The sequence below is a fragment of the Osmia lignaria genome, chromosome 6 (assembly GCF_051020975.1).
Source record: "Osmia lignaria lignaria isolate PbOS001 chromosome 6, iyOsmLign1, whole genome shotgun sequence".
NCBI classification, from domain to species: Eukaryota; Metazoa; Arthropoda; class Insecta; order Hymenoptera; family Megachilidae; genus Osmia; species Osmia lignaria.
Window position 1 is genome coordinate 10219620 of NC_135037.1, and position 23802 is coordinate 10243421.

Here is a 23802-nt window from a genome sequence, read left to right on the forward strand (position 1 = left end):
TTAATTTCCTTCAACTTCGTTAAACGACTGATCGCGTGAGCTTTGAATTCATGTTCCATAAATTAAAACTCGGGTTTTCTACTTTTAATTGCTATATTGTGTCCCAATTCTGTTAAAGTTACTTTTACTGCAAATCAATCGCTTCGCACCAGTATGTGAGCCACGAAGCGGATGGCGGTCTAGTATTCGATCATCGCCGGAATCAAATAGTGTTTTTACAACAATGTTCGTAAAAAGAATTTTTTACCCTTACGATTAGAGACGTAACGAGTTTTTTTTTATCGTTTAAGAATTCGAATTGGAAACTTTCAGTTCGAGGAAGGAAGCCCACGACCCACACGTACGTTTCCATCCATCCGTCGACTCGATGTTCCGTCATGTCCGGCGACACTCCCACGCTAAACGCCTACGTACGACAAACAGGACTACTGTAACGCAGACCGTACGTCTAGACCAGTTTATTACTCGCACTGTGTTTTAGTGAAATTACGAATCTCCTCGCATGCCGCTATTCGTGTTTCCGCAAAAGGGTGTGCCACACGATCGCGTTGATAACGCTGTGCGTGCACGATTCAGATGGAAGACTCTTTCTTTCACGCCTAACGCTGAAACGAACTTTCCTTCGATACGATGTCATCGAGATTTCAGAATATTTAACCCTTTCGCTGCCACGGTGGTCCCATGGGACCGGCGCTTGTCTTTTCATTTGGGCCATGGTGGTCATCGGTGACTATTGGCAAGATTGTACCGTTGCCATCACAAAATTTTTAATATGAAATTTCTGGCCCACTGGTGCAAGTTGAAAAATTCGCGTGGCAACGAAAGGGTTAAATAACAACGTATTCGATAAAAAATTGGAACATTAATCCTGAACTTGTCGTTCGTGGAACAGTGCAAAAACTACACCACCGTCAAAAGGAAAGCGGAAACGGAAATACGATGAATAGTCAGAGTCAAAGACAATGAAAATAGACTAATTAACGTGGGTAGTTGCGTGTCATGTAGGACAAGGAAATTTCAGCGATGAATACACAAACCATATAGGAATCCTTGTCAAAGGACGATCAGCGTACCTTTCGAGGATTAGTTCCGTTACTTCAAACGAAAGGTACGTATAATTATTCATACGACTAACAGGAAAAATATAAATCGGCTTTACTTTCCGTCCGCTTTCTTACTTTCATTTCTTTCTCTTAGAAACAGAGAAGACAACGAACGTGGTGGTCTAATTCAATCTGAATTCTTAGCGAAAAATCGGTCACGTTTGACCTCTATGCCGAACAGTTAATTCGTCGAATTACGGTCAGAGGGAATCAGATCAGAACGCGCATTGTAAGGATTTAAATCGCGTCAAGTTTAAAACGCTACGAATAGGTCTTCGAATCGGCATTCGACTTGTTTTTCAAATCGTTCCCTCGAAAAAGAATTTTTCTTTACGATTTTCATTCATCTTTGAATTCCAATGAATTATTTATGACAATCGAACGTAACGTAAACAACGATACAAAAGATAAAGAAAATAAATACAGGTAATTTAACATAATGTTCTGAAGCGTCGGTAATGCAACCTCGTGACGAACGCTATAGGATCGTAGAGCGAATGGCGAGGAAGTAAATACGGGAGGTGGGGGGAATCGGTGAGGGTTCTAATAGAAACGGAGTCAGTCTTTCTGCGACGCGCAACCTGTTAGCGTCGTGGTATCGCGTCTCTTCTCGTTTCGCGGTTCTTTCAATCATTCGCACGATTTCTCCGTCTAATTACTTCACGATTATACCCAGCCGAGTTCTCATTGCCGCGAGTAATACAGTTAAGTACGGGAACAGTTTGAAAATCGTGTCTCGATATCACCGCGAGAAAGGTTACCGATCGACACGCCAGGTCCGGGTTGACGAACCCTCTCAAAGAGGCGGACACGTCGGTCCCGTAAAAATGCAGCTCGTCGTCCGAGCGATCGTTTAACACGCAATATACCTTTGAATCACGCGGACGATACTCGCGAAGGAAAAGCATGATAATTCATTGGAAGCAAGTATATAACTAAGCCTCGCGACACCGTTGTCCTTCCGTTGTAGTTGGAGCGACTAGGTAAAAAGGTAGCGATGTAATCGAAACGACGCTACGCACTCTGTTTGATCAACATCGAGAGATCAAGTGTCACTATCGGAGTCAGAAGAATTTCAAAGTTCGATAAATTCTGTCAAAAGTGATTGTGTCGAACGAATGAACGACGGAACACACATGTTTGGACCGTTTACTACGGTGAATCGCATGAGTCAGGACAAAGCGTTTAACGACATCGTAACGGATCGATGGTTGATCGTTGTGTGAGAATTCAGTGGTATCGCGACAAGGGAATCGTAGCTACAGGAAAATCCGTAGATCGGGATCAAACGTGCGCGGTGATTGAGTGGTGCCGTTGGCCGATTTAATTTATCTTGTGTTGGCAAAAGGACCCGGAAGCCGCTATATTGGAGAGGAAGCGAGAAAGCGGCGTGCCGCTCTTCTGTGTACCGCGGCAGAGGCGATCGTCGCAACTTGAAAATGTAAGTTTTCCTTATAACAACATATTGCTATTTAATCATAGTTTTCATTTGTATGTTTCTGTGAATGAAATTACTCGTTCTTTCGTTAGCGCTGGTAAGTACGGTAGAACTTACCTATTGTGTATTCCCCAGATATTTATCGTTTATCGGTAAGAATAGAAAGATTAGAAAAATACATCGAGTGCGATAATCGCAACGCGATTCGTAGAATTATTACTCAGAAAAGGAAAGAAAGTACGATTCACTTGCGATAAGCGAAATGTAAGGGTAGATATTTGTCGCATGCGAGTCGAAAGAAACAGTTTTATCCTGCTCCGAAAGTCGATTCATATTCTGTAAGAAAGTTAGGTTAATGTCGACGAATACCGGTAGGTGAAGGTCACCGGTGTCCATTGGACGACGACGCGTAGTACGAGCGAATTCATGCCGCTGCATGCAGCATTCTTTTCCTCGACTTCCTGTAAATCAACTCTCGATCGTCCGCAAATTCTTCGCTATGCTACATCCTTTGTTTGTTCGATGATCGATGTTCAAACGATACAATCGATAAATTAAACCAGAATGAAGTTTGATCGTTTTCAACTTTAACTTCAAGTTCAATCGAAATTTAAATTGCAAATTGGAACCGTCGACAGTGACCATCAACGTTTTGTTGACGATCCACGCGCCATATTTTAGTACTTTTCACCCTCACAAGCATCTTTTTATTTATTTCCAGTTTCAGCTGATGAATTTTGTCATTTGAAATTATCGCATGGATCGCGTGCATCGCACACGTTTACCGTTCCCACCGCTCACGCGCCTCTTCGTTAACGAACCGTCCATAGGTACGCGTCTTCCTCTTCCGTTCACTTTTCAAAATCGCCAACAAATAACTAGGCTTTCTCGCGTTTATCGCTCTACCAGTTACTCCAATCAAAATCAGCGCTTTTGTCATAAGACGAGCTCTATAGATCAAATTTTATTTCTTTCCTAATTACGTATTATTATATTATCGTATATATCAGATATTGTCTTGGGTACTGTTTATTTTTCTGTCTGGCAAGCTTCTGAAGAAAATGAAAAACTATTCGACAAAGGCGTCGCGTGGAATTCTTGGGTCCCGATGCAGCCAGTTGTAAGGGAGAGAGAAACGTTTGCGTGTAGCGGGTAATGTTATTGTATTCTCAGCACGTATAGGCAATAGGAGTTGGTTATTACGCCTACTTCCGGTGGTTGGGTCGCGGTGGCGCGGACTCGCTCGAGCTTTAACGCGTTGCACGAATATTCCACCTTATTTTTCTCGCTTTTCTGTTCGTTCACGTTCGTTGTACGTCGTACAGTTTGTTTATTAGCATGAGTTTCAAGGAAAATATCCATCTGTAAACCGTGTCGTGTATTCGATAACTCGTCAAAGAATAGGGGAAAAATCGAAGTCGATCTCGTGTGAAAGGCACGAGGCTGGTATTCGAAAATACGAAAGAAGAATGCACGCCAGTCCCGGGGCTGGAATTTTAGAACAGCTGCAGGCGCATACCTAAGCGATATACCGGCCGACCCAGCGAGCAGCCTCGGTTCTACAGAAACGCTCGTAAACTCGACCAACTTTGTCCGTCTCGCCTGGACTCGGCTCGATTCGCTCGACAAACGGCCGAATACGCTTCGGAAATAAAGTCTGCTGCTCGATCGTCGTCTACCTTGCTCCAATTTATGCCCGCGTCATAGACTACTACCTATCTCTCGTTGTCGCAAACGCGAACGATACGATTTTGCTTAGCAACGCGTGCAATTTCGACAGCTTGCGCGGTGTTTGTTCGAACGGATCAGCAGGATGAAAAGGATTGACCATATGGTTAGACGGAACCTTTGCGAGCGCAGTTGCTTCGACAACTGCTCCAACCGAGAATTCTCCGTTCCGATCGACTAGAATGAAAAACAGTTTCCTGCGACGATAACCTTCCCCTCTGGAATCGAATTATCGTTGGTAATGGTGTAGCATCGGCTTGGCAGGATACAGGTTCTTTAAAAGCAACCAAAGGCAATTAATTAGAGCCGGATGCGTTGATTGACCTCTGAATAAAGTTCGTCAGGGTCCAAGCGTCGCGTCGCGTCGGGGGCTCGGCCCTTTCGTTTCAGCTTTCAAGTTTATCCCGTTTGTCGTGCCCGACGAAAGGAAAATAAACGGACGTGGCTAATTATTCTCTTTTCACCTGAATATACCTATATCGACGCGATAGAAAGATAATGTTTGCCCGACGAAAGTGAAACTAGAAAGCGACAACGATCGATCAGCGATAGAATTTGTATAATTTTCAAATAAATGAAATCTCGGTCGGCGAGATCGCGAGAGGCTAACGAACATAAATGGTTTTCGCGAAGAATAATCGGCGAATATACTGTTATATAGCACAGCGTGTGGCTAACTGTAAAAACATCCACCTCGGTACTCGTCGCTTAACCGCCTACCGGGTGAACTTGTCACAGGTAAGTGGCGTCATGAAAACACCGTCACCTGGCACGCGAGACTCGTTGCCGGTAAGTTTGCTTCGATTTCGCGCCTCCTTACGCGACCATGAGCGTACGGCTAATTCCGAAACCTACCGTGAAATCCGATTGACCGGCTTCGAGAAGCACGAGTAACGTCTTCTATAAATACTTTAGATCGTTGTACTCGAAACGCTAGATCGGGGACAAGAGCGCGATACAGGATTATTTATAAATCGCCGTTCTCCCGTTTAATTAAAAGTGTAAAGAGATGGAAAGGAATAGAAAAGAACTGGTCGAACTCGTCCGTTGATTATTTGCCTTTCGTCGAATCGGTTGCTTCGCGTTTCGTAAGTTTCCAGGGATACGTCGGTTCCAGTCGCATTTCTTGCATGCTAACTCGTTACGAAAGTAACAGTGGAAACCGAGTTCGACTCGTGTTTTACGGAGATCGGAAGATGATCGCGTTCCTATCGGCACGAGTACGATTCTCGGTTCCACGGGCACGTGAGTGACCTGGTGTCTCGATTCGTCGAGGGATTCGACCGGTGAAGAAAAGGAGCCGTATTAGGTCAGTAGCGTTCGGGTGTTCGCCCTCGGTGGAAAGAAGAATAATAATAAGAAGAATCCAGCCCTCTCGGTCCTGCTCGTTCTCGTTTTTCTCGTTTCTCTCGCTTCTCTCTCGGTTGGGTTAGGCTTGCCCCGAGTGACTCTGCGGGCTAACGGCATCTCGGGACCTCCTCTCTTCCTCCTCGCAGCATCGAACTCCTTTCCCCGTTCTTCGCTGTCGACTTGGTCCGCGACTTTGCCTCCGAATACTCTTAGCATTCACCGACAACTCACGCTCCTCCTCCTACTACATATACATACGAGTTCCTCTTCTCCTTTTCTGTTCGCATGCAACCGCGTTCGTACTACTTGTACTACAAACCCGCGGATGCACTCGAGAATCCTAGCCGTAAAATACGCCGTTCGTCAGGGTATAAAGATTCTCTAAGCGACCTCCGATCGAATTAGGACTGATCGTGAGAATGTTGTTACATTAAAGCAAAGCGTACTCCCGAGCTTTCACCGAGAGGCGACTCGAGTGTAATACTGGATGCCGCAATAACGTTATCTGTGCCAAAGCGTACCAGCTCCGAGGAGGAAAACGCAACAGGTGCAAATATTCGCGACTCTATTTTACCGATTTCGTGGAAGTCATGTATCCTCCGATCGTTCGTTTCCGTTCGAGATAGAAAGCGTACAATAAGAGGAAGTCGGGACGAGAGTAGATTCCGAAACGGCACGAAACGGCGATTTACGCGAAACGAGCAGCGTTATGCGTTCCCTGTTGCATCGAGTACCGGACACGAATCGTTACGTCGAACGTTTCGTCGTTCCAGCGATGCTCAGGAAGATCGCTGTAAGCCGATAGGGAAGCGAAGCGGTTGCCCTGCAAGCGGAACGCCTATGAATAAGTCGTTTTCCTTGCGTAACGCATCCTCGGACACACCGCGCCATCCTTTTCCTTCGTTTTTCCGCGATACCACTTTTCTACACTCTTGCTGGATCCACGAGGAAACCGTATCGAACGGTCGATGCCGTTGTCCGTGATCCTTGGCCCGTTCTTCCTGTCTCTCGCGTTTTTACTCCTCTTCCCTGTTTCTTTTTTCTCTCTTTATTGTAACGAAAGAGGAAAGCCCGAAACGGCACGGGACGAAGCCTCGGGGTTTAACACGCTAGAACGATTACGCGGCCGCCGTTACACCCGTGGGAAGATGAACGATTTCGATCGAGTTCTCAACCATTCGACTCCGTTTCTTGAATTTTTCGAAAGAAACATCGCGTGGACGTGGAACGCACACGGCCAGGATCGAACGAGGGTTAGGTATGTTAGGCAAGCACGAAAGCAAGCATAGGAGGAGAAGGAGGAGGGACGGTACAGGCCGGGAAGATGGTGGGAGGAGGACTTCCGGTGCTCAGGGCCGTAGCTCGCCCTCAGCGTTTATTCCCCTGTCCCTTTCTCCGTGGCCGAGCCAGCACAAAGGACCGTGGCTGCGATCCTCTCGAGAAGCAACGAGGGCACGACCTTCTTCACCGCTGAGAGAGACTGTCGCTAAACGGACGGCTCGTAAAGAATCCTTACCAGATGACGCTCACTCTCCTCGCTTCATGCTTCGTGCTTCGACAAAACAACCAGCGAATCTTATCCTCGGCCAAAATTTCATCATCTCGATGGGAAAGGAAAGCTAAACTAGCTTCTTCTTTTCCTTTCGAGCGTGAACAATTGTCGCGTATTTTAGAAAATTTGGAAAATTCATCATTCGCTTTTGCTCGACGAAGCAACAAGTTTCCCGTCCCATGAAAATTTTCAACTCGGTTAACTTCTGTCTCACGCGTTTACTTACCATTGATACGAGAGATGGAGAAAAAGCGAGAGGGTGTTGCGTAGCCGAGAGATATGAAACGGCATGCTCGTAAATTATAGTCGATGAGAAACGCGTCTGTTAGCTCTAAAACGACTCGGCGCGACGCGACTGTCGGGGTAGCATTGCTCGTAATTAGAGGACGAGAAGCAATTAAGTAGAAGAGTGGTCGATGTGTCGCAACGCGCGATTCGGTTTAGGCCAAAACTTTGAAACTTTCACCAAAATAGGAGGATAGTTTCCTACATTCCCCGAGCCCTAATCTTGCTCTCCCTTGTTCAGATCATGCTGGCATTGTATCGAAACACAATCGTCTTTTCGTAAACGCAGGTCGAAGAAGCGTCGTTTAACTGGGATGCTTTTCTTGAACGATCGTTACAATAGAACGCTTTCTGCTGGAAAATTATCCCAATCTCCCTCGTTTAAACCGAAACACGAATAGCTGTGTTTGCGACGCAGCCCGAGTCGCTTCGATTCTCAGCGGGAGTCCGTAAAAAGGAAAGGAGAAAATAGATGGTCGCATCGCGACAAGTTGGTGCGAATTCGTTACTTCTTATTGGTTTTGGGAAGTAGTTTAATGACCAAAATTCCTCGTGCCAGGCATAACCCTTATCTATGTTTCAACACTTTACGTTCACGTATCGAGTTACGAATGCCTTTTGGTCCAGGAAGTACGAAGAATAAACTATTTGACCCTCGTCGTGTTGTTGAAATAAGATCATATTCATTTTTGCCCGTATATCGATACCTCTGCTACAATTCGATTCGCATTTATCGTTCGTTAGCAGTTGAATTAGTTCCTTCCGAATTGTTTCACGAGTTGTCGCGAGTTCGGTGGGACGTTTCTCCATAAAAAATAATGGTACCGGCGAAACGAGGGTAACGACCGAAAGGCTGGAGTCTCGGACAAGTTACGCTCACCGTGTGTCGGACTCGTTGCGTGGACGGCTGCCAACTTCTCCTCACGATTCTCGATTCCATCAACAAGGGTCAACGATCGAAAGCATCGCGTTTCGTATCGGAAATCCTTTGAAATCGATCCATCGGAAGCAGAGCGAGCCTTCTTCCTCTCGAATCGTCCGAGTCGCCGAAATTCGACGACGCCCTGATCTTTATCTTCTAAACATCCGCTACTCGTATCTTCGCGAATATCAAATCAGCGTGTAGAGAAAGAGAAAAGAGACATAATTCGAGCCGGAAGAGAAAATGAAATCCGTAATGGAGGAATGTCGGTAACGGTGGCCGGTGGGTAGCGCGTGGGATAACCGATTGCCGCCAGTCACGAATCACTCGAAACGAGATAACATCGAGACTAAACGAGAGATGCTTCGCAGAAGTACGAGGATGATAAGTAAAGACAGGTTTCGGTTTGTTGTACCTACCGAAATCGTAGGCTTCGGTGCTCGCATACGTATTTATAGTTTTGGACCGTTAAAAAGTACGTATCCGAGTGAGCACCGCGGTGGTCGATGAGCAGCAGGATCGTACTACGGGACCGGTCTCTTAATCTTCTCTCGAAATAAACACCCTCCACGTTCTTGGCCATACTTGCGTTCCCGCTGCTGGTGCCCGTATTCCTACGCTTCTACCATGCCGTGTTCACTCGAGTTTTACCTATCTCGAATATCCGCTTCCGTCGCGTCGCCAGGTCATGCGTATAACCTGAATCCTCCTCGTCTCGTATATTGTGCTCGAGAAAGGAATTTTGAATAAAAGTTGCACAGCTCGAGAGGTGCGGTAGCTTAAGTCTAACCGGATGAAACATTGCGTTATTATAATATTTGCATTGTTAATGGAGCACAAACGGTCGCGTCGACAGGGTACAGGCGAGGGGTTTCGTTACCCTCTGAATAGAAACAATCAGAACAAAATCGTCGAGTATACCGAATGAAACAAAAGGAAAATTGAAATTGAAAAGTGGTAGCGAGGCAAAAAGTAATTTATCATTTCTTTCTGAGAACGTCTCGATCGACACCCCTCGAATATTCTTCTATATACAAGTTCTCAGTTTCTAAACTGTTTATGGGAACAGATAAGGGGGTTTTTTCTTCTCTTGCAGTTAGTTCTGTTGCATCTTTCGAATTTAGTAATCACTATATCCTAATGCCGTCGCGGTGGTCGTCGCAGTCGCGGGACCTCCTGCAGAGAGAACGAGAGAGAGAAAAACCGCGTCAAGGATCGGTTTCGATCCACGCGTCTGCTCCTACGCTTGGTCGCCTGTGTCGATTAATAAATATGCTAATGCACCGAGACGAGCGTGTCTCGTTCGATTTAATTGAAACCGTTTCCCGTTAAAACTTGTCCCTCTAAGAGAGGCGAATGGACGCGAAGCTTCTCGCGCTTGCATCGTTTTATAGGTACGATTTGTAGGTGAAAGTCGAAGCGAGCAGGAGATTTTGTAACGTTGATCTAGCTCTCGAAATCGTATCAGTCGAGCACGAAGCTGTATGTACAGTTAAAACCTGCGGCTAAGTTGGAAAGTATTACGGAGCAGCGCGATGCGTCAACGAAAAGATAAGCGCGATCCAAATAAAAGATACCGCCGGCCTTTCCTAGTACCCCCTTTAAAACTTCTTGCTGCTTCGATAACAAGCCTTTGAGTCGCATCGTAACCGAACTCCTCTCTTTCGTTTCTTTCTCGTCTCTCCGCGTCTGTTCAGTCTGATTTTCGTCCTGTTACCATTCGAGCATCCTTCAGATTTGCCCATGGTTCTCGCGAAAATTTCGTAGTTTCGCGATCTCCGGTAACGAGGCAAAGGAGAGGTATTTACGCTTCCTTGATACCTGTCGATATTTTGACTTTTGAACGGCCAACGTGTACTTACACCGTCACGAAGGAAGGAGCGAAGAGGCGATAGCGAGGAAGGTATAACGAGCTCTTTGTGCGTTATCTTTCGCCAGTTTGTTTCTTCTCGCTTCGGTACCGACGAACGCGTTACAATCCCACGCATAAATGTCACCGACAAAGCTTATCCCGTTTTTGATCGCTCCGAAAGAGACTGGGTCGCTGGCCTACGCGACCCTGAACGCTCTTTTCTCTAAGGAGAATCACGTGGAAACTTGAATTTTCTTGAATCAACCCGATCCCCACTGAATTTATTCAGAGCGAAGCGTAATCGCGCAAAATCTCGAACGATGCTTAACATTGGTTAGCTAATTATCCTCGCCCAATTAATTACTCCAGCCCCGTTTCAATATACCAGCCTCTCGGTCGCTGGTGTACGAGGAAAAAGAAAGTCGTTGACCCGATACGTCAGCCTTGCGTAACAACCGCTTTACACACGTGACCCGTAAACTAATCGTACAGTGAAACGAAAAGAAAGATAGAAAAAATACGCGTTTGAACGCATCTAAATGCAAACAAACGCGACACCTTTACGTTCGTCGCGATCGTTGAATCTATTATAAGCAAGTCTCGCAATTTACCTGGCCTTCGATCGCCGCAACGCACCGTGCCACGTCGCGTACGCATCGTTCGCTTACTTCGTCACTTTGAAAGAAACAGCAAAATCGTCGCTCCTTCACCGTTTTATCTTTAGTCATCAATGGCATCGTTGTACGACGAGAAAATCGATCGATTTTATCGAAACCGTCTGTCGATTCAGTGGCAATCTGGAACAAAGTTGGAAGCTCTCCATCCATTGGCAAATATGGATTTCAAACCTCGTCCCGATAAGCCACGATTAACATCGAAATCAAAACGTTCGAGTTTCTTCTTTTTGTTGCTATTTCTCGTGATCGATAAAGGGTGTAAGAATAGAAAAGAGCGGGGAAGGGGCTCGGCTGCATCCCTTGGTCGAAACACGTCCGTACACGTTCATTCATGGTATAAATTCGCTCGCGACTCTCTGCTTATTGTTAACCATAGACATTCTGTTGTTTGGCACACCGGCGCCGGTCAGTTTAGCGACGGACACCGCGACGAAAGGTCTGAACGTCGATGTCGATTAAAATTGTGAACGATTTTGTGGAGTTCTTCAAACGTTTCGCGCCGCGTTGTCTTCGCGAAAGAGAAAATGAAGCAACCGCTCGTTGCGAAGATGAGGAAGGGAACAGACTCGTGATCAAACAGGTATTTCTTTGAAAATAAAAGGTATTTTGAAAATCTAAGTGTAGACAGTCAGGTGTTTAAAGGCGCGTGGGAGGGAGGGAGGCGAAGAGCGCGAAGCACGGCGTGGCAGGCGTGTTACGTAAGGAAAGAAGCGGGGTTGCGAGGTCGAAGCACGGTTGGAATGACAGGAGGGTCGCTTTGACCGAACGCATCGTCGCGTCCCGTCGTGGCATCGTGGTACCCCGATGACTCACGAACAAAAGGAACGAAACGACGTTTCTTGGTGCCGGATCGCTGGATCGTTGGATCCTCGGATCCCATCTCAGACCACACCACGCAAAGCCAATCTCTCTCTCTCTCTCTTCCTCTCTCTGGATAGTCCCCGACCAAACCGACAACCGGCTCCCGCATTCCTCCTCAATTGTCCCAATTTCGGAGAGTACATTCCTGAAAGCTTAGTGGGATGCATCGCCGAACGAGGCGAAACGAATTCCAACCGTTCTTTCCTTTTAACTTGGGCCTTTAGTTAGATTCCTATGCGCGACTTTTGGTCCTCGGTTTCTCATACTTGGCGCTTCAGACCAAAAATCGTATCCAAATATTTCGCTAATATTGTCCAAACGATAACGGAATAATTTAAGATACCAATCTTCGCAGCCGAAAGCCTCTACGATATCATTGATGCTGTTTCCGTCTGAATCGACGAATTACAGCCCCGCTCCCTGACTGAATCTCAATTAACGCAACTAGCGAGCTTCTACAGAGACCGACAAAAAGTCGAACACTTCTGTGTTTTTTAACAGAACGTGTTAAATATCGGAGAAAAGCGTGTTCTACAAACCGTGCTCGTCCTTATTAAAGCGTTAAACTTGTCCATCACCATTACCGTAGGAAAACGACAAAGTCGCGTGGAAACCGGTCGCGAGTTCATTGTCCCGGGTCGCTTTTTCTTTTTCCATTTTCTTCTCCTTTGCTTTTCCAGCTCGCGAGATCGCGTTTGACGCGGCATCGAGTCATTTTCGTCGGTTCCCTGTCGCGGATTGATCGTTTAGTTCGTAGGTTCCAGCACGTTCACGACTTATCAACGCGACACCGCTACTTCGAAATGCACTTTGCCGATAAAGAAACACTCGCTTGTTATGCGTTCGTCATTAAGATTCTCGTTGTTCGTTCTCCAAGGTTCAAATTCTTTTTCTTCGCTTTTAGCTTGTACGATACGGGAGTTAGATATTTTTTAATCTGGACTGATAAGGAAATAGGTATCGTTATTACCTTCGAAGTGGTCTTATTTTATACCTGAAATTGGTGTAAGTTGGGTAAAATAATCGTCGAGTTATTTTTAAAAATATCGAGGGACAACCTTTTCCTATCTAATAAGAACCGCGACGGTGGATTTAATTGATAACGCGTGTCGCATGGTAACGAATTTTCAACGATAAGCAACTCTTTCGTTATCAGTTATCAGCATTGGCAGAATGGTGAGTTGAATCTACGAACGAATGGCTGTTATATTAGTCGAGGAGAGGAAAGCCAACGTAACTTTCTTTCAGTCAATGAATTCGCACAATTAGAAAAAATAATTGCTCGCTCATTGCATAGAAGGCGGCTGGCGGTTGCATCGTGGCTGCAATCAACGGGCGGAAACGGGTAGAAAAACTAGTATTTTACAGGACGAGGCGGTAGTGCTCGATGTTATTACGATCTCTCGCTGCAACGGCAACCGGGAACCTCGTTTACACTGCCAGAAAGGGGCAAAATAATATTCTATCTGACCTGCTATGCTTTATACGGCAACGCGCGTTCACGCTCGAGGGATCGGCGAAAAATGCGCGCGATTCCCTTCTCGCATCGCGTCGTGTCGGAAAATTCGCTTAATGGCGTAAGAAAAAAGAAAAGGAACAATTGTCGATCGTTCCCATAGCAGAAGAAACTCTTTGTTTGTTGCGTTATCGTAAAACGCGGTTAAATATTACCAACAGTTTGCTCGACGTTCGCATCGCACGCGAATAAACATTAACGCGTACGGGCTGACAAAGAGGTCGGAGAAATCCTGAGCGTGTGCGTATGTGTAGCCTCGTTGAAAAGAAACGCAAGTTCAACAGAGAACATGCTGTAACGCGTTCTTGCTCGTCGTGTTTAAAGGCAGTCACAGCGACGGAAAACTCGACAGAAACTTACTAACGCGTTTCTCGAAGCAGGGCCGGTCCTGAGATTTCGGGGGTCCGAGGCGAGCTCCGAAAAAAAGGAAAAGTAGCTGAAATAAAATTTATAAAATTAACATTAAAGCTTGTATAACTAATTTAGATTTGCATTTACATCGATTAATATTCAAGTAAACATTACTCTTCTCGAAGAAAACTTCTTGAGAAGAGGAAAAATCGAGGAAAGAATCGAGAGGCGCACAATGTGCACGCATTCTTTACTGTACACGCAACGACATGCGACACCGCGATACGCTCGTAGATCGTTTCAAGAATGCAAAGCCATTTACATAACTAGTTCGGATGATCGACGCCTCGTTTCGCAAACGGATGTCATCTTGATCGTCAGATTATTCGTGAGTTGTAGAAAATCTTCATCGATCTATATCTACATATCATATCGTAGCAATCGATCGTTTCCGTTTGTAACGATCTCTCGTCACCCCGGTATCTTTGGCCATCGTTCGTTATCGTCTTCGCTTGTGTTTCATTCGAACTTATCTCGACAAAACGATAAGGGAAAATGTGTAATTCATTAAATCACGGTATCGTTATAGCGTTACTTATGAACGTGATTTAGGATATGAAAATAATTTATCGCGCTATATCTGAGCATCTCGTAACTCCGTGCGAATTATGTAAGTTTACTAAATTTAATTTTTCCAACGTTCGAGCAACCTGTCGTCGTAGAACGACCGAAAGATATTTCACTGGAATTTAAAGGATTTTGATCGATAATTTACTTTCGAGATAGATTCGCTGATCCTATCGATTCGAAAGAAGGACGCTTCTGCGGTTGCACGCACCTCGAACGTTCCCACAAGGTGTACGTACGGAAAAGTCGTCGTACAAGTTCACTACCTACGAGTTTAACCGCGACTCTGACGACACGCTTGCTGATCACCGACGATGACGATCCGAGAATCCGATACATCGGACACCGAAGAACCTTTGCTTCTTCTTCCATTCACCGTTCGCGATCGCTAAAATATTCTTGCATCTTCACCTACCGCTGCTCCTTACATTCGTAATAATCGATAAAGTTTGCTTGCAAAGTTTCTTCGAACCGATCCACGCTGCGTAGTAGAAAAGGCAAGAAGGCGAGTACTCGTGTCGGAGCACGGTTGACTTCCGGTGACGGCAGCAGCCTTACGGCTGACCGGATTTCAGACCCGTTTCGTCTCTCCTACCTGTCTCGATCCTCTAATCGTTCGCAAGAATCAGCCTCGCGATTCGTCGCGCTGATTTTCTGTTTGCGCAACGGTAATCAGCCGATCGTTTCGAAGAAAACCGTCTTAGATCGCGTAAAGTATCGCGTATCCTGCCATTGTTACGCGATCTACGATCTACGATGCGTCATTCGCGCGAAAAGGAACGTTTTATCGGACCAATGGGCGATCGAAAGACGATCCTCGTTTTCCTATTCGTAGGTGGACGCGTCATCGACGCGTCGCGTCGTCCTTGATAAATCGCGATCACTGCTGTGAATCAACGCTCGTTTCTCGATCACGTAATTCATTCTCGGATCTCATTCTAAATCAACCGATCGACACCTTCGTCGTATCGTTGCCGTTGACATTGACGTCGACCTCGAAAGTAGAGCTGGAAATTGGAACCGCTTGGCGGAGAGAGTTGGACGCTTGTTGAAGAAGCACCCGTCCGACTGAGCGAATCTACCAGACTGCGTTCTGAGAACTTTCACACGGTGTAATCTTGCTTGAACGAAGCGAGCCGCGGTGCATGAACGTCGAACGTATGCAAGTGAGCCACCGTGACGTAGCAGACGGAATGCAAACGATACAATTAAAGCGATGATCATTGAAACATCCTCGGGACGGACGCGTTGGTCGTTTTAGTGATACTCCATTTTCGATCGTTCGATAGTGTATTTATTTATTTATTTATTTATTTATTTATATAGCTGACGAGCTTTGTTGTTCGCGTTATTCCAGGCAGGCGAATGCGCGCCTCCGATTAATCTCGGCTTGGAACGACGGCCGCGTACGAGTACACGGGGATACCGGTTCCAGCTCGACAATGGAAAATCGTCCATTCATCCATTCACCGAACTCGACTCGCCAAATGCGAGTCGAGCAACGGTACGGGACTGTAAAGACCCGATTCACCGTTTGCCTCGGTTCATTGCTTCCGCCATTCTTGTGCATATCTATTGTTACGCAACTCGCTAATCTTGGACACACGCGTCCTGGAATCGAGTTCGCGTCATTTCACAGCCGCGAAATCATTAAGAAGAGCGATGGAAAGGTGTTTATCCGACGAACGGGTTAAACAGGGTCGGTCAGTCGTGAAGCGTGCAGCAGGTGCACGGCGTGCGTCCCGTTTTCTTCGTGCGTCCAAGAATACGCGCGCGTATCGCCTTTCAGGCAACAATAAACGCTTCGCGCTTCGTGCGCCGAATCTAAGGCCGGGTTAATTAACATTCTCAGTCTCTTTTTTCATCCTTGACTACCTCTTTCTCGTTTCAAGAAAACGGCAATTAGAAGCCGAGTGTATACAGAAAATGGCGAAACGAACTTTTCGACAAGGTTTTATCGAACCGTTGTCGTCGACAACGTTTAGAACCCGAGTAGACGTAGAGGAGCAGCCGCGTGACACCGCGGAAAACCCTTGGGACGCGGTTGGGGCGTGTGCTTACGACCAAGTGGGAAGGGCTGGACAATTCTAATTAGCCGTTCCACTTTGCACGCTTCTGTTTATTGCTACTCGAGTAGCTACGCTATTCGTGGCTCGGCAGTAGCTGAAAATAATCCGTCGTTTGTTCCTTGTCGACAGAATGAAGAGATGATCGCGAGCCTACCGATACACAGCGGCGGTGGAGGCGGCGGTGGCAGCGGAGGGCCAAGTAACCGGGTGGGTCGTGGATTGGCCCTTCACAGGTCCAATTCCAGCCTGGAGCTTCCTCACAGTCCGGACCCTGGTTCTCGAGTGCCAGAAACTCCCCTAAGGCGGGAGTATGGATCTCACGGTAGGTGCTGTTTCGGTCGTAGGTGAAACGTCAAGGGTGAGAGAGTAGCGTGAAAGAAAAAGAAAAAATGAAAGAAGACGAATAAGTTCGTTGAGCCACGCGGTTGCTTTCGGTCGCAGGAAGCATCGACGTGGTAGCCGCTCAGTCAGTGACGGTTGGCGAGAACTTGTTCGCGATGCTCCAAGACCTGAGACCATCGGCATCGGATCAGCGAAATTCGGTCGGCGTGGATTACCTGAGGCGCGTTCCAGACGGACAAACGGTCGACGCGGACGAGGTTTGCGGGCCGACCGCCGGCTCCAGTCCAAAACTACGATTGAAATTGAACAGACTGTGGGGCGCGAAACCGCCACGGGCCATGGAGGAAAGCTGTAGCAGCCCCGTGTTGTCGGCCGATGTCGAGGAGAGGCACAGAAGGCGAGCGTTCGCTCATTACGACTGCCAATCGCTCACAGCGAATCTCGGTTACGCGGCGAAACTGAGGGGTATCCTGCTGGCTAGGAGAAGAAACACCGCGACCGGAGCTTCTGCCGCGAGCTCCTTCAGGGCATCCACCCCAGACGAGACGCCCGAGGAGGATGTCGGGGATGGAAAAGGTATCTACGCTTCTTCATTTTCAAATCGATTGTCCATTACCGATTCGAACGCGTTCTTCTTAGGTAACGAGTTGTTAGAATCGTGTCCGTTCTTCCGAAACGAAACCGGCGGCGAAGGAGAGCGAGAAGTCGGTCTAACTCGATGCTCCCAAGGCAACGGTGTTCACAGACCGTTCTTGGCGTACGGCGTCGCGGTTTTGGAACCGGCACCTGGAGAAACCAGCTGGAAGTACACTTGTCCGTTGCAGAAACGACCTCTCCCGATCGAGAGCGTCGACGAGGGCGCTCACTATTACAGGAGATACTTTCTCGGTAAACGATGGCACCTTGCCACGCCAATCAAATGTCCCCCGGAGCATCGAACCGTTTCTAAAGTCGTTTCCCGTGTCTGTTTCGTTTGATTTTTCAGGCCGGGAACATCAAAACTGGTTCGGTATGGACGAACAATTGGGTCCGGTCGCTATCAGTATTCGAAAGGACGCGAACCAATACAGGATAATAGTTCGTACTTCGGAACTGTTGACTCTTCGTGGTTCGGTACCGGAGGAAGCTCTAGGAATAAGGCCTCAGGGTAGACTACCGACCAGAGAACTGTTGGAACTTGTAGCGCCAGAGGTGCAATTGGGCTGTCTCAGGTTGGGCACCGCCGCGGCCGAAGAAGCTCTGGCTAGATTGGACGAACAGGGACTCTCCAATAGGTACAAAGTTGGCGTCCTCTACTGTAGATCCGGGCAAAGAACCGAGGAAGAAATGTACAACAATCAGCACGCCGGACCAGCTTTCCTCGAGTTTCTCGACGCTATCGGTAAGCATCGTCGACGTAAAGTCTTAAACGGAAGGGAAGGATTGGGGGGAAATTGAAACGTGCAATTTCGCGACAGGCCAAAGAATAAGACTGCGAGGATTCGAAGGTTACAAAGCTGGCCTGGATACGAGAACCGACTCGACGGGTACGCATGCGGTCGCGGCGACCCATCGAGGAGCGGAAGTAACGTTTCACGTGTCCACCATGCTACCCTTTACACCGAACAATCGGCAACAGCTGTTGAGGAAGAGGCACATCGGAAACGACATAGTCACGATAGTTTTTCAGGTATGCAGACACGGTACCGTCGACGCGTCGCCTTACGGTTCTTTGCTCGATCGACTCGTTCCGTGAAACGACAGATTTCGCGTTTTGTCTATTTTTCAAAAGATTTATTCAACGCGATGCACGACAGGAACCCGGCGCGTTACCCTTCAGCCCGCGAAGGATACGTTCGCAATTCCAACACGTGTTCATCGTGGTCAGAGCCGTTGATCCGTGTTCCGAGAATACTCAATACAGCGTGGCGGTGTCCAGGAGCAAGGAAGTGCCCGTTTTCGGGCCACCTGTTCCACCGGGTGCCACGTTCGCCAAGGGAAAGACTTTTGCCGAATTTATTCTGGCTAAGGTGATCAATGCCGAAAATGCTGCGCATAGATCGGAAAAATTTGCCACGATGGCGACCAGAACCAGGCAAGAGTATTTGAAAGATCTTGCGACAAACTACTCGTCCACTACGATCGTGGATACAGGGCAGAAATTTTGTAAGTTATCTACCATTTTTCGCTCCCACTTTTCGCTTGATTTAACTGTAGTACTTATTTCTCGACGGCGATTATTTGTTTCGCACAGCCATGCTGCCGTTCAGCAGCAAAAAGAAAACGGCCGTACGACCGAGACTATCTTGCGACGCCTCGCAACGCGGCGCTATATGCTGGCAAGTGATACTGGAGGACAGCAATCAGAACACCGACTGTTACCTTGGGATCAGCATAGACACGGTCGTTCTAATCGAAGAACATTCCAGACAAATTGTGTTTGTTACTGCCTGCGCGAGCGTACTCGGATGGCACGCCCAAACGAACAGGTGCTTTGTCGCTCCCTACTCCTTCTTTCTCTCGAGAGAGGGAGAGAGACTCGATTCGCAATACCTTAATTCGATCCGTTCTGTTACAGTTTGAGATTATACTATCATCAAGGGGAATGCATTACGATTCACGTGCGCGGCGATTACGGGGACAGAGACGAACTGATGGAAATAGTGGCGCGATTGAGAGCGGTGACTCAAGGGGCGCCCGCTACGGAATTGTCTTTGAAAAGAAACAGCTTGGGGCAATTAGGTTTTCACGTGCAACCGGACGGAGTGGTTACGCAGGTGGAAAGCATGGGCCTCTCTTGGCAAGCGGGATTGAGGCAAGGCTCTAGGCTGGTTGAAATTTGCAAGGTAGCAGTATCCACCTTGAGCCACGATCAAATGGTTGATCTGTTGAAAACGAGCGCACAAGTCACGGTCACTGTCATACCGCCGAATAACGATGGTAATCCTAGAAGGTAATTAGAAGGCCTTTCCACGATGCATCGATCTACGTTCTTCTCCTCTTTTTTTTTACATTTCTTGTTTGTTTCTTTCTTTGTTCACGCATACAGAGGTTGTTCCCTGCAAAATTGTCAGTATTTATCGAGCAGCTACGAGGGAGACTACGAGAACGTAACTAGTCCGGACAATACGCCGACTCAGCAGACAGCCATGTCCCACCAGAGGAGATACGAGCGATCTTTCAGTCCACCGAGATCGAGCAACAGTTCTGGCTACGGAACCGGATCTAGCTCCAGGTCGTTCAACGATCCACGCTTCCCTATGGAGGGCACCATGACCAGCAGCAGTAGCGGACACAGTAGCACCGACGATCGCTGGTAAGAAAATCATTCGAAGGCTGCTCTATTCGATTCTTTGTTTGCAACGAGGAGGGCTCTGTTCCAGTTCTCCCCTTTTACTTAATATCACGAACAAGATTTTTCTTGCCCAGGTACGAACTGCTAGAACCTCAAGATCAAGAGAACGGACATCGCGCGGACGGTACTCCTCCACCGCCTCTTCCAGCCAGACAATCTTATCAAATAGTGACTCCCAAGTCCTCTCAAAAAAAGGACAAAGAGTCTCACTACGCGAGCAGCAAACAGTTCTCCGAGAATTTGAAACATCACGGTCATGATCACTACGCGAAGGAGAGTAATTACGTATCCTCGAAAACGATACAAGAGAACAACGCCAGGCACGATAATTATCAAAGACAATTGGATAACGTTCATCGAAACCAAGATCACGTCACATCCAACTACGTGAAACTTCAAAAGGAAAAGTACGAGATGAAGCAGGAAAACTTGTACGCCTCCCAGAGGGAGCTCCATAAAAACGATGTCCATCACATTGGTCATCAGAAATTGAACGCATCGAACTCGTTACCGTTGGCTCAAAACGCGGCTTACAGTCTTCCAAAGTCGAACAGTAACAACAATCTGGGTAGATGCAACGAGTACGAACAATCGAAATTCGAGTACGAAGGAAAAGCGGATAGAAGTCCGAAATACGAAATGCAGGATGAAAAAATGATGGACAACAGGACGGCGGTGAATAAGTACGAGCAGGATATTCGAGTGCACGATAAGAGACCGATAAACTACGAGTATCCCGAGGAGGTGTACGAAAGGAGAAACAGTAAGTACGAGATGGAAATCGCAAAATACGAGATCGAATGTCAACACGGGATCAACGAAAGGAAACACGTTGACAACGGTGAACAAACACGCGAATCTATTAGATACGAACTCCCGCACGAGTTTAAAGTCGGCGAGAAGGTAACCTGCTTGAAGACCACCATCACCGAAAGACCAGTGCCTCACAAGATAAACGTGGAATATCGACAAACGAAAGATTTCGCCGCCAACAGCTTACCGCCAGAGGTGAGAATTCCCGACGCTAATTGCTCGGAAGCGACCACTCTACCGAGCGAGGATGAATTATCGAACGGTTCCGGAAGCGTGTCGCCTCGATTGAGAAGAGCCGGCAAACATCGCGGCGGAAATCTTACTCCTTCGAGTGGAAGCTCGAGGAATCAGAGTCCGAGACCGAAGCCAGGTGTTCGTAATTCTCACAGGAACTCGGCGAATCTAACGTCCAGCACGCTTCAAGAAGACCTAATGAAGCTGATCAATCCCGATTACATCGCGGACGATGGTCAATTAATAAACAACAACAACACGACCGGGAACGTAATGATCAGCAATCAAAATCCGAACAAGATCAACAACAATATGCTCGAGATTCAAAACCGATGTAGATCGAGAGAGAATTTGTGCGGCGGCAGCGGCAACGCCCTCACCGTTTTGCCCGCGAACGGACAGGAGAACGGAAACGGTGGATCGGAAGTGATCCTCACGATGGCCAGACCGGCAACGGTCATCTCCAATGCGAGCACAGCGTCTAGTCCCGCGCCGAGCGAAAACAAATTATCGAAGGAAGAAAGGTAACGACCGGTACCTACCTACATAGAAAATCCGATCGTTCAATTTTTACTTCCGTACAATCCATTGCAGTTTGATGCACGCTCTGTTTAGATTATCGCCACGCGTTACCAAACCTCCTCATTCGATTTCCAAAGCACCGACCAACCTGACGTCCATCAAAGACACGAAAAATCACAACGACTCGGACGTGGACTGTTGGCAAAATCATCACGTGGACGGTAGATCGAAACAGCACGGTCAAGACTGGTCTGACGATAGATTAATCGATGGCTGCAATACCATCGCGTAAGTTTCGAACCGAACTATCACGTCTCCTATCACTTGGCAAAAAAATCATCGACTAATCGTAATCGTAATCGCAGCCGGATTCTTCGGAATATTATCTCGACACGGAGTTAGGCTCGCGAAACATTTCAAACGACGTTTCTTTTACTTTGTTTCAGAAATTCTGTCTCGGATCTGCAATCTCACTTGTCCACCCTCGAGTTGAGGGTAGCCAGAGAAACGCGTCGAAGGCTGTCCTTGGAAGACGAAGTACGTCGTCTGAGGGACGAGAATCGTCGTCTACAGGACGAAAGCCACGCGGCTGCCCAACAACTTAGACGCTTCACCGAATGGTTTTTTCAAACTATAGATCACCAATAAGTATATACCTACCCTGAACGATTCGTAACTACTCGTTCGATCGTTCTGTGCGAGCAGTATTAGTTACGCGTTTCCTCGACAGATCAACGCGCGAATCAAAGATTATTTAAAGCGATCGCCGGTCGCACGATTGATAAGTACATGCATTTTGAGACGCGCGTATCGTTTGCGCGATATTTTGTACAATAGACACTTTGTTTTAGATTAAAGTCGTAAAGATATCGTCCAAGTTACCATCGTGACACTCCCCGTGCACAAGTTGACGGTGATTCGTGTGCAAGATTAAAAGAAAAAGGTACATAGTAGCTGTTGTTCATTCGGGGGAATATTGTTTCGTTAACGATGCGCGTTAATCGCAACAACGTCTCACTTTGAAACGACCAAATATTGCTAGTTGTTTAAGAATCACTTTAACTTCGTCCGTAATTTATTACGTGTTTTTGTATAATTCATCAGGGTATTGTTAAGCGAAACGCGAGGGATATTAAACTTTCGTTCATCCGTTGAGATAAACAATTAATTTCTCCTCGTAAAATATCTCCTGTAACATCGATAATAAATGAAAAAAAAAAAAAAAAAAAAAATAAAAAGAATTCGATTTCAATAGGAAGTAATACAATGCAACCAATTAGAATAAAATAGTTTATTATAATTCACAGGAAAAAAAACAAGACATTCTCATGACGCCTGAAAACTCACTGTTCTGCATCGATTAACAATAGTGTTTAGCCGTGGTTACCACTCTTTCCTGTTCGAGACCAACGGAAAGCCGCATTCGTGTATCATGTCAGATCGCCGAGGTGAGCAATACCGGAGTATTTATTCCACCATGTAATCTACGGTAAAATTTTTTTACGATAATTTTCTCTTTAAATAGTAATGTAATAACAGATTTTTGTCTTCGTGTATATATATATATATATATATATCTGTAAGTGTGTATATATATTCATATGCATATGTTATATACGCATAATCGGAATACCCGTGTCAACGGAGAAAACCTAAGACCGTTCTCACATAATACTCTACCACCGCGTAAGGTTGCAACGATCGTAGCCTGGTTCGACGTGGTCCGTGGCCAATGAACAGTAAATCCTTCGGTTCAGGAACGCGTTCGAATCTTTAACCCTCGAACGTACGGAGTCGGTTTCGATATCAATATGGAAAAGATTAAAGAAAATGCTCAACTGTTCGTCCGAGAGTTAATAAGCAAACTAATGAGACACGAGAGCAAAACATCGCTCGTTGTCCGCGACGCGTATCATCAAGATTTTTTACCAGTTTTCGTTCGCTTCTTAAGTACATCGAGAAGGTATGCGTGGAAAATGTAATCATTATTCTCGTTGCGCGTCTAACGAAATATACATGTATGCCCTGTGCGCAAAGAGGATCTTGTTCGGAAAGATTCTATTGCGTGTGTCGTCGACAACGAGAAACGGTCAGGAGGATTTACAACGACCGACGCTTTTCCACGTTTTCCCATCTTCCCCTTATTTTATCATTTTTTTTAAACGAACAAATTTAACCCTTTAACTCTAAATCGGGACATGGTATATATTAAACTGTTTCAACGTT

The 23802-nt window shown here is 46.6% G+C and overlaps 1 protein-coding gene across 8 annotated transcripts; it reads left to right on the plus strand.

The window, feature by feature from the left end:
- The first annotated feature begins 2 nt into the window (after nt 1-2).
- Nucleotides 3-22817, plus strand: LOC117607742 (signal-induced proliferation-associated 1-like protein 2). 8 transcript variants are annotated; one of them, XM_034331795.2, is made up of 18 exons: nt 3-35; nt 119-225; nt 313-442; nt 893-1108; nt 1198-1332; nt 2074-2544; nt 16461-16653; nt 16773-17249; nt 17313-17561; nt 17659-18054; nt 18131-18342; nt 18470-18818; nt 18907-19141; nt 19231-19605; nt 19702-19968; nt 20082-21578; nt 21649-21864; nt 22023-22817. In XM_034331795.2, exons 7-18 carry the CDS (start codon nt 16470-16472, stop codon nt 22222-22224), a joined length of 4659 nt encoding a protein of 1552 aa, XP_034187686.2. In that variant the 5' UTR covers nt 3-35; nt 119-225; nt 313-442; nt 893-1108; nt 1198-1332; nt 2074-2544; nt 16461-16469; the 3' UTR covers nt 22225-22817. The 8 variants fall into 8 exon arrangements, 7 of the variants coding, with proteins under 7 accessions (XP_034187686.2, XP_076544918.1, XP_076544917.1 ...); XM_076688803.1 differs by lacking the exons at nt 3-35; nt 119-225; nt 313-442 and having other exon boundaries at nt 483-1108; XM_076688802.1 differs by lacking the exons at nt 3-35; nt 119-225; nt 313-442; nt 893-1108; nt 1198-1332 and having other exon boundaries at nt 1368-2544.
- The last annotated feature ends 985 nt before the right edge of the window (nt 22818-23802 follow it).

Coding starts and splice junctions, on each gene's coding strand:
- LOC117607742 (XM_034331790.2), top strand. CDS start 15,705: ATGGAAAATCGTCCATTCATCCATTCACCGAACTCGACTCGCCAAATG. Junction 17,250..17,312: donor GGATGTCGGGGATGGAAAAG/GTATCTACGCTT, acceptor CGTTCTTCTTAG/GTAACGAGTTGTTAGAATCG. Junction 18,055..18,130: donor CGAGTTTCTCGACGCTATCG/GTAAGCATCGTC, acceptor ATTTCGCGACAG/GCCAAAGAATAAGACTGCGA.